Source organism: Ictalurus punctatus, chromosome 28, assembly GCF_001660625.3.
Source record: "Ictalurus punctatus breed USDA103 chromosome 28, Coco_2.0, whole genome shotgun sequence".
NCBI classification, from domain to species: Eukaryota; Metazoa; Chordata; class Actinopteri; order Siluriformes; family Ictaluridae; genus Ictalurus; species Ictalurus punctatus.
The window spans coordinates 11,519,815-11,535,021 of record NC_030443.2 but is presented as its reverse complement, the minus strand read 5'-3'; the positions used below and the strand labels follow the sequence as shown (position 1 = coordinate 11,535,021).

Genomic DNA, 15,207 nt, shown 5'->3' with positions numbered 1-15,207 from the left:
TTTTAAAATAGGCTGATATTTTAGGACAGGTTCTGTGTGTGTGTGTGTGTGTGTGTGTGTGTGTGTGTGTGTGTGTGTGTGTGTGTGTGTGTGTGTGTGTGTGTGTGTGTCAGTTTCCATGTTATGCTTTCTTGACATTAATAAAGCAAAATACACCTCAAGAGGTTAAACACCTAGATGTAAAGGGGAAAAAATATGTTATATGCTAAAGAACTATGAACTGATGGCATACCATTTAAAATCACATTAGTGGGTTTTTTTTGTGAGATCCTGAAAATGTAATTATTAAATGATAAATGTATGAGGGTGGCATGGCTGTGTGTTGTCACCTCACAGCTCCAGGGTCCGTGGTTGGAGCCTGAGCCTGCATTACTGTCTGAGTGGAGTTTCTGTTGTGCATGTTCTCCCAATGTTTCCTGCAGGTTCTCCGGTTTCCTCTCACCTCGAAAAAGATTCTGGTAGGTGGATTGCCTGTGCTAAATTCCCCCTAGGTGTGCATGGTGCTTTGCAAAGTACTGGCATTCCATCATGTGTGAATTCTCTCGCCTTGCACCGGTGCAGTGTTCCCAAGATGGGCTACAGATCCACCACAACCCTGACCAGGATAAAGTGGTTACTGAAGAGGATGATAACGATATAATCGTATGTACATGACGTGAACTAATTTTATGCTTAGTTTGTTACAATAGTATATCTTACACATATATGCCTCATAAACATGTGTAATATATTACTCATGGCATTTTTTTTCTTTGTTTTTGTTTAAATTTTGTCAATTTTCCTGTTTGATGCTAACCACACCCCCTTGTACAATGTCACATAAATTAAGTCATGTTATTGCTATCAAACAGTTCCACAGCAAGGGATCAGTAACACAAGTTTTGATTTTCACATGATCAGGCCAGAAAATAAACAGTGATAATGTAAACTGTCCCAGTTTACCTGCTGGGGGAAGTAAGGTGGAGAGTTCATGAAACCACAAAACACAGAGAGAAACCAGCATTGGTGGTAGCTCAGTGGTTATGTTGGACTTCTGATCAGAAGGTCGTAAGTGGTAAGGGCCCTGAGCAAAGCCCTTAACCCTTAACTGCTAAATGTAAATGTTTATCGCTCTTGATAAGGGCATCTGCCAAATGCTGTAAATGTACTCAAAAAGAGTTACAATATGAACTGAAAGCAGCAGGAACAACAGTTACACAGAACTCCTTTGCTAAAAACAATTTACAGAGATGCACATCTAAAAGCATTTAGACAAATCAGATCTCAGTTGGCACAATAAGCTCTGTTCAGACAACACAAAAATAAAAAACTTATAGGAGACATTTTAGAGGAGAATTGACTCAAACAAGAAGCTGAATGTGGACAGAAGATTTACGTTTCAACAAGACAATGACCCCCAAACATATAGCCAAAATAACTAAAAAAGGTCTTGCACGACCTAAGTATATTAAATAACATAAAACTAATTGTATTTCCCCTCACTGTATACTAATCCCAATGCTTTATATTACTATTTAAATTACTTTAAATTTACAATATTAATATCTATTCTTGCTGTAATGAACAGTATTGTTTTGTTTCTTATGCAAAACCTTGTTATAAAAATACCTGGAATTGTCATGCATTTTGAATGGTTATATGAACAAAACCTAAGCAACCTGCAAACCTTTTACAACTTTACTTAAGCCTCCCATTTACATTGCTGAAAATTAGTAATGGATATTAATGTAATCATAAAAATGTTACTGCAGAAAATTTGTCAGAAGCAGTCTGAAATTTCAGCTAAACTAGTTAATTAAATAAATATTATCCACTGTTTTTGTTTGATGAATTGATTTTAAGGGACACTCTCTACCATGTACTATATATTGGTAATATTTGATATATTGATTCAGCTGTCATTTAAAATGTTTACTTCTGTTTAACTTTGCTCACAGTTTCACTGTTTCAGAGCTGCTTTCTCAAACTCCAAAGTTTCGGGCTGGAGACTCAAAACTCTATGCCACTTACTCAGAAAAGCTTAGTTTAGATGTTACCAGCATTTTCAGAACAACTCCCATATATAGAACAAATCCCATGGTTAAATTTACTTTGGCAATTGAATCTTATTTATTTTCATTAATCACAATAGGTGTTCATTCAACACTGCAGTGTGGGTGTGTGAATGTATTCTCTTCTTTCATTACAGTCCATATATTGGAATTTTTATGTACAACCCGCCATAGTGAACATAGCAACTGTGAACTGTGAACACATGTAGCAACCGATTTGTCTTTCTTCATGTTTTTCTGCATGCGTAGCTCCATCACTGGTGTACAGCGCCCCCTATTGGCGTTATTATATAATTGCATAACACTAACTGCAAATATAATTATATACAGCATGCACGAGATTAGTATTGGAGGACTGCATTCATTTAAACAGTGCAGTGTGCCGCTTTTTCTGTATTAACTGTATTATCTTAGAGCTGCAGGCTATAATCAGTTGCTTGGCCATGCCATGTTTATCAAAGTGATAAAGCGAATGAGGGAAACAGAGAGGATGAGATAGGCCTAACACAGGAGATAGCAGAGAGACAGTGAGTATATTTTAAATACAGCTTTGTTTAGAGCAGGGATTACTTAACATTATATGTTACAGTAATAATACCATTATTAAATGACATGATACAAGTTTATGTGATAAATGAAACCACATGTGAAAAAATAACAAATGAAAATAAATGAATTGTGTTTAAAAAATATGTGACACTAAAAACCTGTATACTGCATATGAAAACGTGTGAAACATAACAGTTTCTAAAAGCAAAGTGTCTAAAAACCACATGTGTATATGTTCTGTAAGGGTTCCCCGGCTCATTAGCAAATCTTCTTATATAAGGAGAAGATGAATACACTAGAGCAGGGGCAATATTAAACACTCAACTATGTAGTGCACACTCTAACAAATAATGGGACCAGACCGTACTTCAGAATGTACCATCAATGGCACTTTTATTTGCACCTTTACAGTACCTTATCTTGTAGTGTCAATACAAATAGCTTTAAATGGTTCAAATTATTCAGTTGTTATTGTTGTTGTTGTTGTTTTAAAGACCATTTAATATTGTTCTTCCTCACATCACTATGACTTGACGGATTTGATATGTTGTTTTACACTGATATTATCAAACTGAATGTTGTATTGTATCAGACTCCTTTACTTTTGAATGTTCAAATGCTTTTCCAGCACTTAAAATACGTCTTGCTTCTGAAAGACTGAAAATTAAGCACTTTTTACGTTTTACTGCAAAATGTGCATTTTCTATTTCACACCCACCAGTTCTAGTCTAGTAGTAAATACAATAGCTAAAACATTTTGAAAAGTAAAATGACTGTCATTCATTGTATAGTATTCAGTAGCCTACAAGACCATTTTTAATCGTATTATAATTCATTATACAGCGTGGAAACATTACAGTAATCAGTACTAGTTCAGTTCAATAAGTCTTGCATGTACAGTAGTATGAAGTCAGTTACTGTTGTTTTAAGAATAATCCTTTTACAGTGTAGCTTTGAGAGTATAGCCCTTATGGTCCAATAATGTACCTTACTCTTTTTTTTTATTTTTATTTTATTATTTTTTTTAAAGGTTTTCAAGGACAATATGCATGCGAAAGGTACACACCATGTCCCTTTGATGGTATAACCCCAGCGACATTTCTGAGAGTGCAGGGGACTACATGAGCTCTATAGAAAACAACAGCGAGGATTCAGCACCAGCAGCACAGCATCATCATCATCAGCAGCATCTCGGATCTTTAAGGTGACCGCAGCATCCCGACCCGCAGATCCTTACAGTGCTGCGTTTCAGTTTTAAGGTAAGAGAATTGCATCTGTCATTATTTAACACTCACCTTTAAACGATGCGGATTTGACACTGTGCGAAATTATTCTTACAGTATAGCTGCACGAGCACAGAACATAGCGATGGTCATGTATCATCTTCATATCCTGTATGTTGTTACATAGAGAATAAACAGTTACGAGGGCACCGTTACAGGGAATAACGATATTTCTAGCTCAAATGGACTTCTTTGTCCTGTTATTTTAGTCGGTGTGTGTGTGTGTGTGTGTGTGTGAGGGAGAGAGAGAGAGAGAGCGAGAGAGATACACCGGGCGCACCTTGCAGTTAACTGTCGCATTTGAACAATTTAAGAATAATTTCTACAGAAATGACTCTTTTACATTTACATTTATTCATTTAGCAGACGCTTTTATCCAAAGTGACTTACAAATGAGAAAATACAAGCAAAGCGATATATCAAGCAGAGAACAAAACAAGTAGTGCTACCATACAAGATCTTTCAACTGAGTTCTAGAAGAAGCAAAACGCGCAGAGTAGAGGAGTATTTGCCAGAGTAATTTTTTTATTTATTATTATTATTATTATTATTATTATTATTATTAGGGGTTGGTTACGTGTTCACGGAAGAGGTGGGTCTTTAGCTGGGTTGTTTTTTAAAGATAGTGACAGATTCTGCGGTCCGGATTGAGGTTGGAAGTTAATTCCACCACTGAAGGACAGATGGTGAGAAGGTTCTAGAAAGGGACCTTGTATTTTCTAACTGCATTCTTTTTTTTTTAGAGCAATAGAGCCGACCATGACTCTGCATTCTCCTCCACTAAGCGCATGCCCCCTGGTGGGTAAGTTCCCATATCTCCTCACTATTTACACTCTATTTCCAACGATCCTGCTTTTACACCTGTTAAATAATCATCAATTCAATGATTGATCGATTTATTACGGCTACACGGACACTAAGTGCCTTCAGTACACGGTGTGTGGAGCTATAAACATCTAAATCAGTAGCAAACACTGAAGAGCTCCAGAGGCCTTTGTTTTTGTGGCGTAACAACTAACATGTTTTAACATTTGTGTTTTCTTCTCCTTATATACAGTGGTTTCAGAAAGTATTCTGATTCCTTAGAGATTTTGCAAATTTCATTGTGTTATAGATTTAATTTAAAATTGATGAAATGCCTTTTTTCCGTTTTTTGGTCATGAATCTACACTACACCAGTGGTTTTCAAAGTGGGGGGCGCCCAGGGGCCTCAACAATTTGGTGTGAAAAATACATAAATACATGATTTATATATATATATATATATATATATATATATATATATATATATATATATATATGCACATTACTATTACTATAACATGTTACTTGTAAAAATACATATTACAATCACATTTGCTGTACCTAACTTTCTAATTGCTAAACAGACAAAAGGAGGATATATTCAGAAGTCTGTATTTTTAATGTGTTTTAAAGTCATCTTGCAAAAGGGGGGCCTTGGTCAAATGTTAATGCCATTTGGGGAGCCTTGCCCTGGAAAAGTTTGGGAACCCATGCACTACACATTAATCCATAATGACAAAGCAAAAACATGTTTTCAGAAATCTTTGCAAATTTATTGAAAACAACAACAACAATAACATAACTAAAATCTCTCCTTTAGCTAAGTATTCAGACCCTTTGGCTACGCCCAGATTAATCCGGATAGATCTGAAAAATGCATTTCGTTTTTAAAATGCTCTCTGTGTACACTGGCGTTTTCAAACGTTTACCAAAAATTGCTCATCCTCACTGAAATGTCTGAAAACGCTCACATCCCTATGCTGCACACGTGTAAAAATGTAAGAAGCTCGGGCCTGCGTAATTTACATCATGCATATATTTAAAAATGCAATCTGAAAGTTGTACAATGTAACATTAATCTTTAAAAAAAAAAAGAAGCTATCAGACTGGACAGCAGGCACAACAACTGCAGTACAACATCGTCCACCAGCTTGTTTGTTTTCGAGTTGAATGGGTCACATGGCTGCGTCACGTGACTAAAAAGACATCATTATTAGGTTTTTTTAAAATTTCTTTGTCCACACTACAACGCAAAAACAGCGTTCTCAAATTTATCCGCTTGGGAAAGCGTTTTGGAAAAGCTCAGTTTTCGCTGGACAAAAACGGCGTCTCAGTGTGGACAGAAGGCAAAAGCGTAGAGAAAAAGATGTGTTTTCAAATATATCCGGATTAAAGACATAAAATAAGCCACTCCACATTGAGCTCCAGTGCATCCTGTGGCTTTGATCTTGAGATGTGTCTAGAACTTGACTGGAGTCTGTCTGTAGCAAAACAACTCATTGGACATGATTAAACAAAAAAGGTGCATGCCTGTATGTATGTGCAGTGCATGTCAGACCAAAAACCACACCTATTTGAGCAGTTCACCACAGACCTTCAAGATCAAATTGTGTCAAAACTAGAGGCAATTGCTTTGAGACTACAAGAGAAGCCCGGCCTCCCATAAACGTCACCCTAAATCTGTCTGTATTATTCATCACACCTGATGAAATTCAATGAAATTATCAAACATCTCACTGCAGTTGTTCACCGGTGTTCTTTCATTTAACGCAAACTGTTTTCTGTGGACAGTGCAGCTTGCATTTGCACAGCATTGTCAGTGCAGGCAAGGCTTCTATGGCAAAGTACAGTGTGTTTTATTTGGAGCAAAGATTATTATTCATTGGACAACAGGTTTTTAATGCATCATTTTGGATCTCACCTGGATATACGGCTTCACTGAGTGTGAATGGGAATATGGATGGGTGGGTGTATTTTGCATCGAAAAAAAAAATGTCTCAACATTTATTGGCACAGTGCACTATCCACTTGTCCTGTCCAGACGCACAGCTTCTCCTGAAACAGGGCTCAGATCTGCAGTAGTTGGGTAGTAGCCAAATCCATAACAGTCTTACAAAAATAGTATAGCTTTTTTTATGACTGTAATTGGTAAATATGGTAAATAAACTGTAAGTATAAAGTTTTGTTTTGGTTATTTGCATTTGTTTTTGTTTATTTATAGGTCTACATATCTATCTTCAGTGAAATTGAGCTCATTAGTTAGAAGCTTAACTGGCAGACACCACTAATTTTGTCGGCCTGATTTTGGAAATATCTTTTGATGCCTTACTTATGAGGAGAGACTGTGAATTAAACAGCAGGCCAGACCAACAGATGAAACCGTTAAAACTGAACACATACACAAACGCGCAGACACACACACACACATACACACACATGTACACAGTTCACACTTCGATAACAGACACCTTTGCTTCCCCTGTTTTAAAAACCGCAAGCTGTCACTGGTCCAGACCGCAGGAAGTGGCTTTTGGACTTCCCTTAAAATTACGTTAATATTTTATAAAACATATACTGTACTGTGCAAAAGTCTTAGGCTCCCTTTTGTTTGGTTCAAATTTTGTTATAGATGTTTATTTTATGACTTATGCATTATACAGTCAGTAAAAAAACATTTTATATTTCCAGATATGTTACAGAAAAATGTTTGTATGTCAGTAAAGAAAGTAACATATTACATAACAGACAAAAACCATAATAAAGGCTGTTGCGTATAAGTTATTAAAACTTATATTAACAGTCAACCATACAATTTTACAGGATGCTCAGCACCAACTTATCAGATACTATGACAACTATTTAAAAAGAACAAAAGGTTGTCACATCAAATATTACTTTTGTTAATATATTGATTTTGTTAATTTCATTATTGTTGAAGGCATTTAAAAATATATATATTTTTAAGGAATTTGTATTGAGGCATCTTTGCTTTACAGCATTTCAATTCTTTGTTTTTATTTATTAGGGCCTACATAGCAATAGTGTGGTCCTCACCAACTTCAAACTTCACCAACAAAATTTGGTCATTTTTTCCAAAAAACTTTCCAGCATTCAGAAACCAGGTGGGGAAAACATGTAGGACAACCTTTAGCAACAATAACTTGAAGTGAATGTTCTCTGTAGGAGTTTAGCAGTCTCTCACATCGTTTTGAGAAATTTTGGCCTACTGTTCTTTACAACAGTGTTTCATTTCATTGATGTTTAAGGGTGTTTGTTTATGCACAGCTACCTTAAGATCCCACCACAGCATCTCAATGAGGTTGAGGTCTGAACTTTGACTTGGCCATTCCAACACCTTTTTTTTAATTCTTTAGCCGTCCAGATGTCGATTTGCTGGTGTGCTTGGGATCATTGTTCTGTTGCATGACTCAATTTCTCCCTGCGAATTTCGGTGTAAAGTGGAGTTCATCATTGTCTAAAAGATTGCAAGTTTCCCAGATCCTGCAAAATAAACCCAAATCATCACAGCGCCACCACAATGCTTGATAGTTGATATGAGCTGTTTGTGGTGGTATGCTGTGTTTGGTTTTTGCCAAACATGCTGCTGTGTATGAAACCAAACATCTCCACCTTTGTCTCATCAGTCCAAAGGATATTGTTCCAGAACTTCTGTGGTTTGTTCAGATGCAATTTTGCAAACCTAAGTCAGGCTGCTAGCTGCTTTTTCCTAGCCACCCTTCCATGAAAGCCATACTTGTTCAGTCTTTTTCTGATTATGCTGTCATAACATTAACATTTAATGTGCAGAGGTCAGGTGATGTACAAACAACATTAGGGATAATCCAAAGAGCACTAGCAAGGAAACAGAACAATATAAAGAGCCGGGAAAATCAGGGCATAAAACTAAGACTTAGTAAAAACAGGTAAATGCTGAACAATACTTCGCGATGTACAAAGACACACAAGGGTGTAAATAAACAAACTAATCAAGGACAAACTGAAAACAGGTGAAAGTGATCATGACACATGAGGGAGACAACCGATGACAAGACAAAGGAGTAGACAGGACATGAATGAACATAAAAACATGTGGAAATGTAAACAAAGACATGAAAACACGAAAGCGCACGCTTATGCGCGCTGAACGCTTCTATATGCGGCTTAAGGGGGAACTTCCTGACACTAAGATTGGCAACTGGGGGAGATTGGCAACTATCCTGAAGGCTCTCTATTTGTAAATAATCCTTCTCACTGTAGAATGAAGAATTTCAAATTGTTGGAGATGGCCTTATAACCCTTCCCAAATTGATGAGCAGCAACAGTTTCTTCTCTGAGCTCATGGCTGATTATCTTTCTGCTTTGTATGATGTAGACACACACCTAAGTGCTCCAGAACACCAAACTACCAAAAGTTCTGCTTTTGTAGAGGTAGTCACACTTCTTGATGACTAAGTAATCATGTGCATTTCATTAATAACACCTGGATGCTAATTATTCTCTTAATGATTGTGTAAGTAGGAAGGGTGTACTTACTGGTTTCTGAATGTTGTTTTACTTTTTGGGAACAAAATGACAACATTTTGAAATCTGTTGTGTTTTTTATCATCACCTGAGCTCATTTGATTGTTTATAGAAGTTGGTGAGGACCATACAATTGTTATTCATTCCCGATAAAAAAAAGTAACATAGAAATGAAGAAAGGTGTATTTCTATTTACTTTTTTTTTAACATCCTATGCCAGGTTTAGTTCTCAATTGCTGTTATAATAACCTCCACTCTTTATAGTTTGTGACTAGCATAGCTGAGGGGATTTGCCCATTCAACCACAAGTTAGTGAGGTCAGGCATTGATGTCAGGTGAGAAGGCCTTGGGTGCAATTGGCATTCAGATTCATCCCAAAGTTGTTCAGTGGGGTTGATGTCAGGGCTCTGTGCAGACCACTCGAGTTCTTCCACTCCAACCTTGGCAGTCCATGTCTTCATGGACCTCGCTTTATGCACAGGAGCATTGTCAAGCTGGACCAGGTTTGGGCCTCTTAGTTCCAGTGAAGGGAAATCTAAAATCTACAGTATACTCAAACATCCTACACACTTGTGTACTTACAACTTTGTAACAAACTTTGGGGAAGGCCCAAATGTGGGTGTTATGGTCAGATCTCAGTGTGTATATATGTGAGGAAAAAGATTCTTTGGTTTGATGAGGCAAAAATGTAATGCTTTGGACTTAACTCCAAGCACTACCTCTGGTGAAAACTGCTCATCAGCTGGCTAATACCATACCAATGGTGAAACATAGTGTTGGCAGCATTATGTTATGGGGGTGCTTCTCAGGGATGGGGAGACTGGTCAGAATGGAGAGAAGGATGAACACTTCCAAATACAGATGTGTCCATGAGGAAAACCTGCCCCAGAGTGCTACAGTATTCAAATACCACAGCCAAGGGTGTGGGAGAGAAAGGCAAAGAATAATAATAAACACCCAACAAGAATAATTGTACCGAATTATTATTATTATTATTATTATTATTATTATTATTACTATTACTATTACTATTATTATTATTATTACAGTTATATTGCCCTGATAGCAACAACACAAGCTACTTTGCAGTAAACTTTGGGTATTTTCTTACCTTCATAGTAGTGTATTTATGATTTATAATTTCTTTTTTTCACCTTGCTAGAAGGGGCTTTGCAGGTGTTCTTACATATCTGATGAACATCATTGACATTTATCTTAAGGAGCTCTTGCAGACCCCAATTGTAAAATACTGCAATTATGACTGTAGTGAATGAACTGGAAATTCAGGAGCCATGCTAAATATAATTTGGAATAATAATTTGTAAGTGTTTGTGCAAGTAGCCCATTGGATCTTATCAGAATACATATTTGGCTGTGTTACGAAACAAGATTTGGACAAGAAGTAAGCGCAGGAGTAAAGTCTTTATTTACACTTAAGTCAATGTATGAGGAGGCAGGAAACAAGGTCTAAACATAAACTTACAGCTGAAACAAGAAACATGAACTTAAACAGGGCATGGAAACACTACCACTTAACTAACTGAAACTTCTCTCATTTACCTAGAAATGAGGCATGAAACACAAAACTTAGAACATAACTATGACATAATTCTCTCGTTTAACTATGGCCTGCAACTATTGTTCAGCAATGACATAACACCCGTTTAACTATGACATGAACACTCGTTTGACTCTGGCAGGAAACACTCGTCTACCTATGGCATGAACTAAGGAACAGGAAACTAGACAGAGCATGGAAACATTACCGCCTGGCACCATTACTCATTCCGTCTATGCTCTAATAACTCTCAAGGCGACGGGTTTAAATAACCAGTCACAATTAACATAATTGCTGACAGCTGGTAACACTTCAAAGCACACCCTCACACTTCCGCCAATAACTAAACAGGGCGGGGACAGAACAGAAACCAAAATAAGTGCACATGTCCATTGTAAACACAGTCTTATCGTCCATGCGCACTTCAAGCACGTGCACGAACTCTCTCCAGCTGACTGTGCATGTTGTCACCGCAGCGCCATCTGCCGGCGAGATTGTGACAGGCTATATCTACCTTAAATATACCTGTCTTTTTTTGACAGTGTTTTTATCTATAGTATCACAAATTACGCATTTTATTCTTTTTGAATCACTTATTATTTGGTTATTTATTTAGTATACAATATTAAGTGACTCTGCATATTTGACAGTTGTAATGTTATGCTATGAGTACCAAGTCTGCTTAATGTTACAGTGTTTTTGTCATGTATGATCGGACTGACTGCTGCATCAACGGGCTACCAGAAACCAAGCTTTCTGGATTTTGACTCCTGGTGGTATCACACACCCCGTGGCCCTCAGATATTCTCCTGCCTCACCTACTTGGAGAGGAATGTGCGTGTGGATTGTGAGTTCCCGAAAAGCGACAAGATCCCTGGGCCGTTCTGCGAGTTCAAACAGGATGGACGCCTGATGGGCACCACGAATCCCAACAACCCAGTGCACCTCATTCCGCCCATAGAGACCAGACGTCGTGCCAATGTCACACTGGTGCCCCCCAACATCTGCCGCCTCACGTGGATGCCTATGTCAGATGACCGGGCATACGCTTACACCTGCAGGGTATATCAGGGAAGCACCTGGAAAGAGAATAGCATGTCCTTTAACCAAAGTGAGTGCAGTGTATATGAGTGTTGAAACGATTGTGCATGTTCGTGAGTGTGAGAAAAAAAAAACATTTATGATAATGAGGTAAACTGAAAAAAGGAAATTTTATTCTGTCTGACTCCACTTCCTCTTGCTCTCTTTCCCAGGACATCTCCTAGTTTGCTCCGCTTTGACTGTAATAGCTCACGCTGCACTTTGGATTGTTTCCATCACCGTTTCACTTCCTGTCTCTCTGGGGCTTCTGTCAGTGTGATCAGCAGTGTTTCTTCAACATACAAATCCTCAAACAATCATGGTGTCCTCATACAGTTCTAATGATAATCATATTCAAAACTGATGATGACACACTGGTTCTTATTTATATATTACATGTGTCTCACCAACTCTTTATTTAGTCACCTACTGTGAAAAAAAACTCTCACTTACTCTATTCCCTTTTTTTTTTTTTTTTTAGATCCACAATGACATGAATCTATTTTGAAATATTCTAAGTCCATTAAGAACACAATGACAAGCTTTCACCAACTGCTTACCTGAGTCTAACTTCCATATTATATGTATTAGCCTATATTGTATTCACATTGGGCTTCATTTATCAATAATTTATTACAAATGTGTGTAAATGATTTTGTAGGCCTAACTGAACTAAAACTTTTTACAAGATTTCTGAAAATAATGGTAACAGATTTTCTTTGTACTCAAGTAGAGATGTTGATAAATGCCAATCACCCATAAATTACGAATCACATTCACAGCACAGCTGATTTACATTTGGTGACAGACACAAAACTCCATAAAAGGCAAAGCTGACAGAGCTGAAAAGGACAAAACGATGACTAAATGGATAAAAAGCACATCTAAGGCAGTGTGCGGTCAACTTTCCAGCAAAGCAGCTCAGCCATTGCAGTGAGTCGGCTACCACAGACACACTCTTCCTCCTCCTATAAGGTGCTATTTCTTTTATTTTAATTGAATAATTAGTTTTCACTTACACACTTTAAGTAACTACTTTATCTTGGTCAGGGTCATGATGGATCCAGTAGATCCAATAGACCCTAAATGGGAATGCCAGTCCTTCTCAGATAGCAAGACTTATTTGTAATAATTTGTAATAATTTAGGAATTTGTTTTGGATTGCGTTAAGTCATTAATATGAAATGTGTTTCACAAAATGTGCTTGTAATTCGATTTGACAGTGTAATCCAGAAATAAAATTGCTGTAACTTATCACCAATTACACGATTCGAAGCTGATTGGTCAAGGTTCAATATTCGCGAGTCTCCGTAGATGATTTAGACAAACTCTGGAGCTCTGGTACGATATAAATTTCTTTCCGAACAAAAAGGATTTGTATGAATAATTCATTTCTTGTGTAAATGCTACTGTTAGTGATTTATGAATTTACATTCTTTTCTCCAGTTTGATAAATGATGCCCATTATGTGTACATTATGTATGTTGTACTTTTACTTGTAAAACCACATACAGCCTAGATTAGTTAACACTAAAGACTTTATTTAAATTGTCATCTAGCATCGTATTTCCAATGACCATATTCTATTTTTTCAAACACTTTTTTGTGTGTAGTTACAATACAGTCCTGTCATGTATTCTTGCAATCTTTTTCAGATATCTACATGGAGCTATACTTTTGCCTTTTGATATATTAATATTAATAAGAAACTGTAGAGTGAGGTCATTTTAAAGGTTACTCTCAGCTATTGCTTGTACTAATCCTTGGCATTCATTCACAGCAAAATGCATTATAATGCTTCTTGATGCTTATTCATGCTAATGCAAGTTAAATTGTCTTCCAGTTTTTCCCACTGTCCTTAGTGTAGAGAACATAACTGTCTATAGGATAGCACCCTCACAACCTAGGTGCAGCAATGCTCTTACTCATCATAACTCGTTATTAATATATTATACACAATGCAATGAATTATTAATGTATAATTATAAAAGTTACGTCTTCCACTATGTGGTCATGCACATTGAACTGTTATTGAATTCAAATGCGTTTTTGCACATGCTTTTTTGCCACATTTACGTCACTACAGAAGCTGCTGCTTTATGTTTGCAGGTAGTATAATAAGGACCAGGTGCTAGGAATGAACCCAGACTAGAATTAGGGTTAATGCAAAATTAGATGTGCTACGATTGAGCAAATGCTTGAGGGAGGGTCCATTTAGTCAAATCTAGTATGATATTGTGACCTACAAATGGCTGGGAAGTTCCATCACTGTCTCAGGATTCTTCTGGGGTTTAACAGAACTAGGGTTTTCGGGGGTAGGTTTTTTTTTTCGGGGGGGGGGGGGGGGGGGGGGGGGCTGTCTTATGGGCAATGCTTATTCCGTGCAATGTTCTGTTGGTTTTAGTTTTTTTTTTTGCACTAAATCAAGTGGCATTGCAACTCCAGTAAGTCTGTTTGTGTAGACATTTTCTGTTGCACTTCCTTCCCTTCCTCTCCTTCCCAAAGTCTATGTATTGGAATGCAATGAGAAATAAAGGAACGTAGATTATGTCCTGTTCTCATCTTCTTCATGAAATCTTTCTGCATTTCGGGTGGGAAACCAACATAATATATCTGTATGAAAACTCCCCTCTAAAACACTTTGAATATGTTTAAATTGAAATATTTGTGATGTGCTTACCGATTCTGCTGCTAATTTGTTGGTTGCTGCTGTGTTTTCATCATTTCTGTGAGAAGATAGCAGTTGTCTGCCATGCTGACATCACAGGTGGACACTGCTAACACAGTTACAATGGAGTTTAATAGGATAAAATCTTGAATATCAAAGTAATAACAGTAAGGCTTAACTGTTAGTTCCTATATACTAAAGAGCAAGAGCTTCTTTTCTCACTCCATTTCACAGTACTGCAATAGAACTATATGGCACAGTCACGCTGAATTACGGAAGCGATTCGGCTTGGCTTGTTAGCAATCTATTACATAGCATGCACAATGGTGTTGATGGTGATATTAGCATGACAGCTGAAGCTTTAGAATCTGTTTGAGCAAAGTGTACAGATGAGGCAGACTATAGGTCTAAAGTGTTGCTTTATTGTTCTCGTTAGTTAGAGTCGAAGCAAATTCCCACTGGCGCAACTATCAGCAGGGAGTCGAATGGCATTGTGGATAATGTAGGGAACCATTAACAAAGTCAACTCAGAATTTAATGATAAATCTTTTGTACAACTGAAGAACACATATTGATTATAAATATTTATATGCAAGTTATTCAGGGTGGACTTTTTATGTTAAATGTAATACATAGATCAAATAGAGTAGCAGAAATAACTACAATGTACACCTAATTATAGTATCTATTAAA

General features: G+C 37.1%; 1 protein-coding gene across 2 annotated transcripts; it reads left to right on the top strand.

Annotated features, from left to right (window-relative positions):
* The first annotated feature begins 99 nt into the window (after positions 1–99).
* Positions 100–14,159, top strand: si:ch211-215c18.3 (uncharacterized). 2 transcript variants are annotated; one of them, XR_008393707.1, is made up of 6 exons: positions 100–458; positions 562–642; positions 3,631–3,859; positions 4,627–4,685; positions 11,461–11,877; positions 12,020–14,159. XR_008393707.1 is itself a non-coding variant. In XM_047151839.2 (5 exons), the coding sequence occupies exons 3-5, from the start codon at positions 4,643–4,645 to the stop codon at positions 12,124–12,126; spliced, it is 567 nt and encodes a 188-aa protein (XP_047007795.1). In that variant the 5' UTR covers positions 100–642; positions 3,631–3,859; positions 4,627–4,642; the 3' UTR covers positions 12,127–14,159. The 2 variants fall into 2 exon arrangements, 1 of the variants encoding a protein (XP_047007795.1); XM_047151839.2 differs by having other exon boundaries at positions 100–642.
* Positions 14,160–15,207: the final 1,048 nt, after the last annotated feature.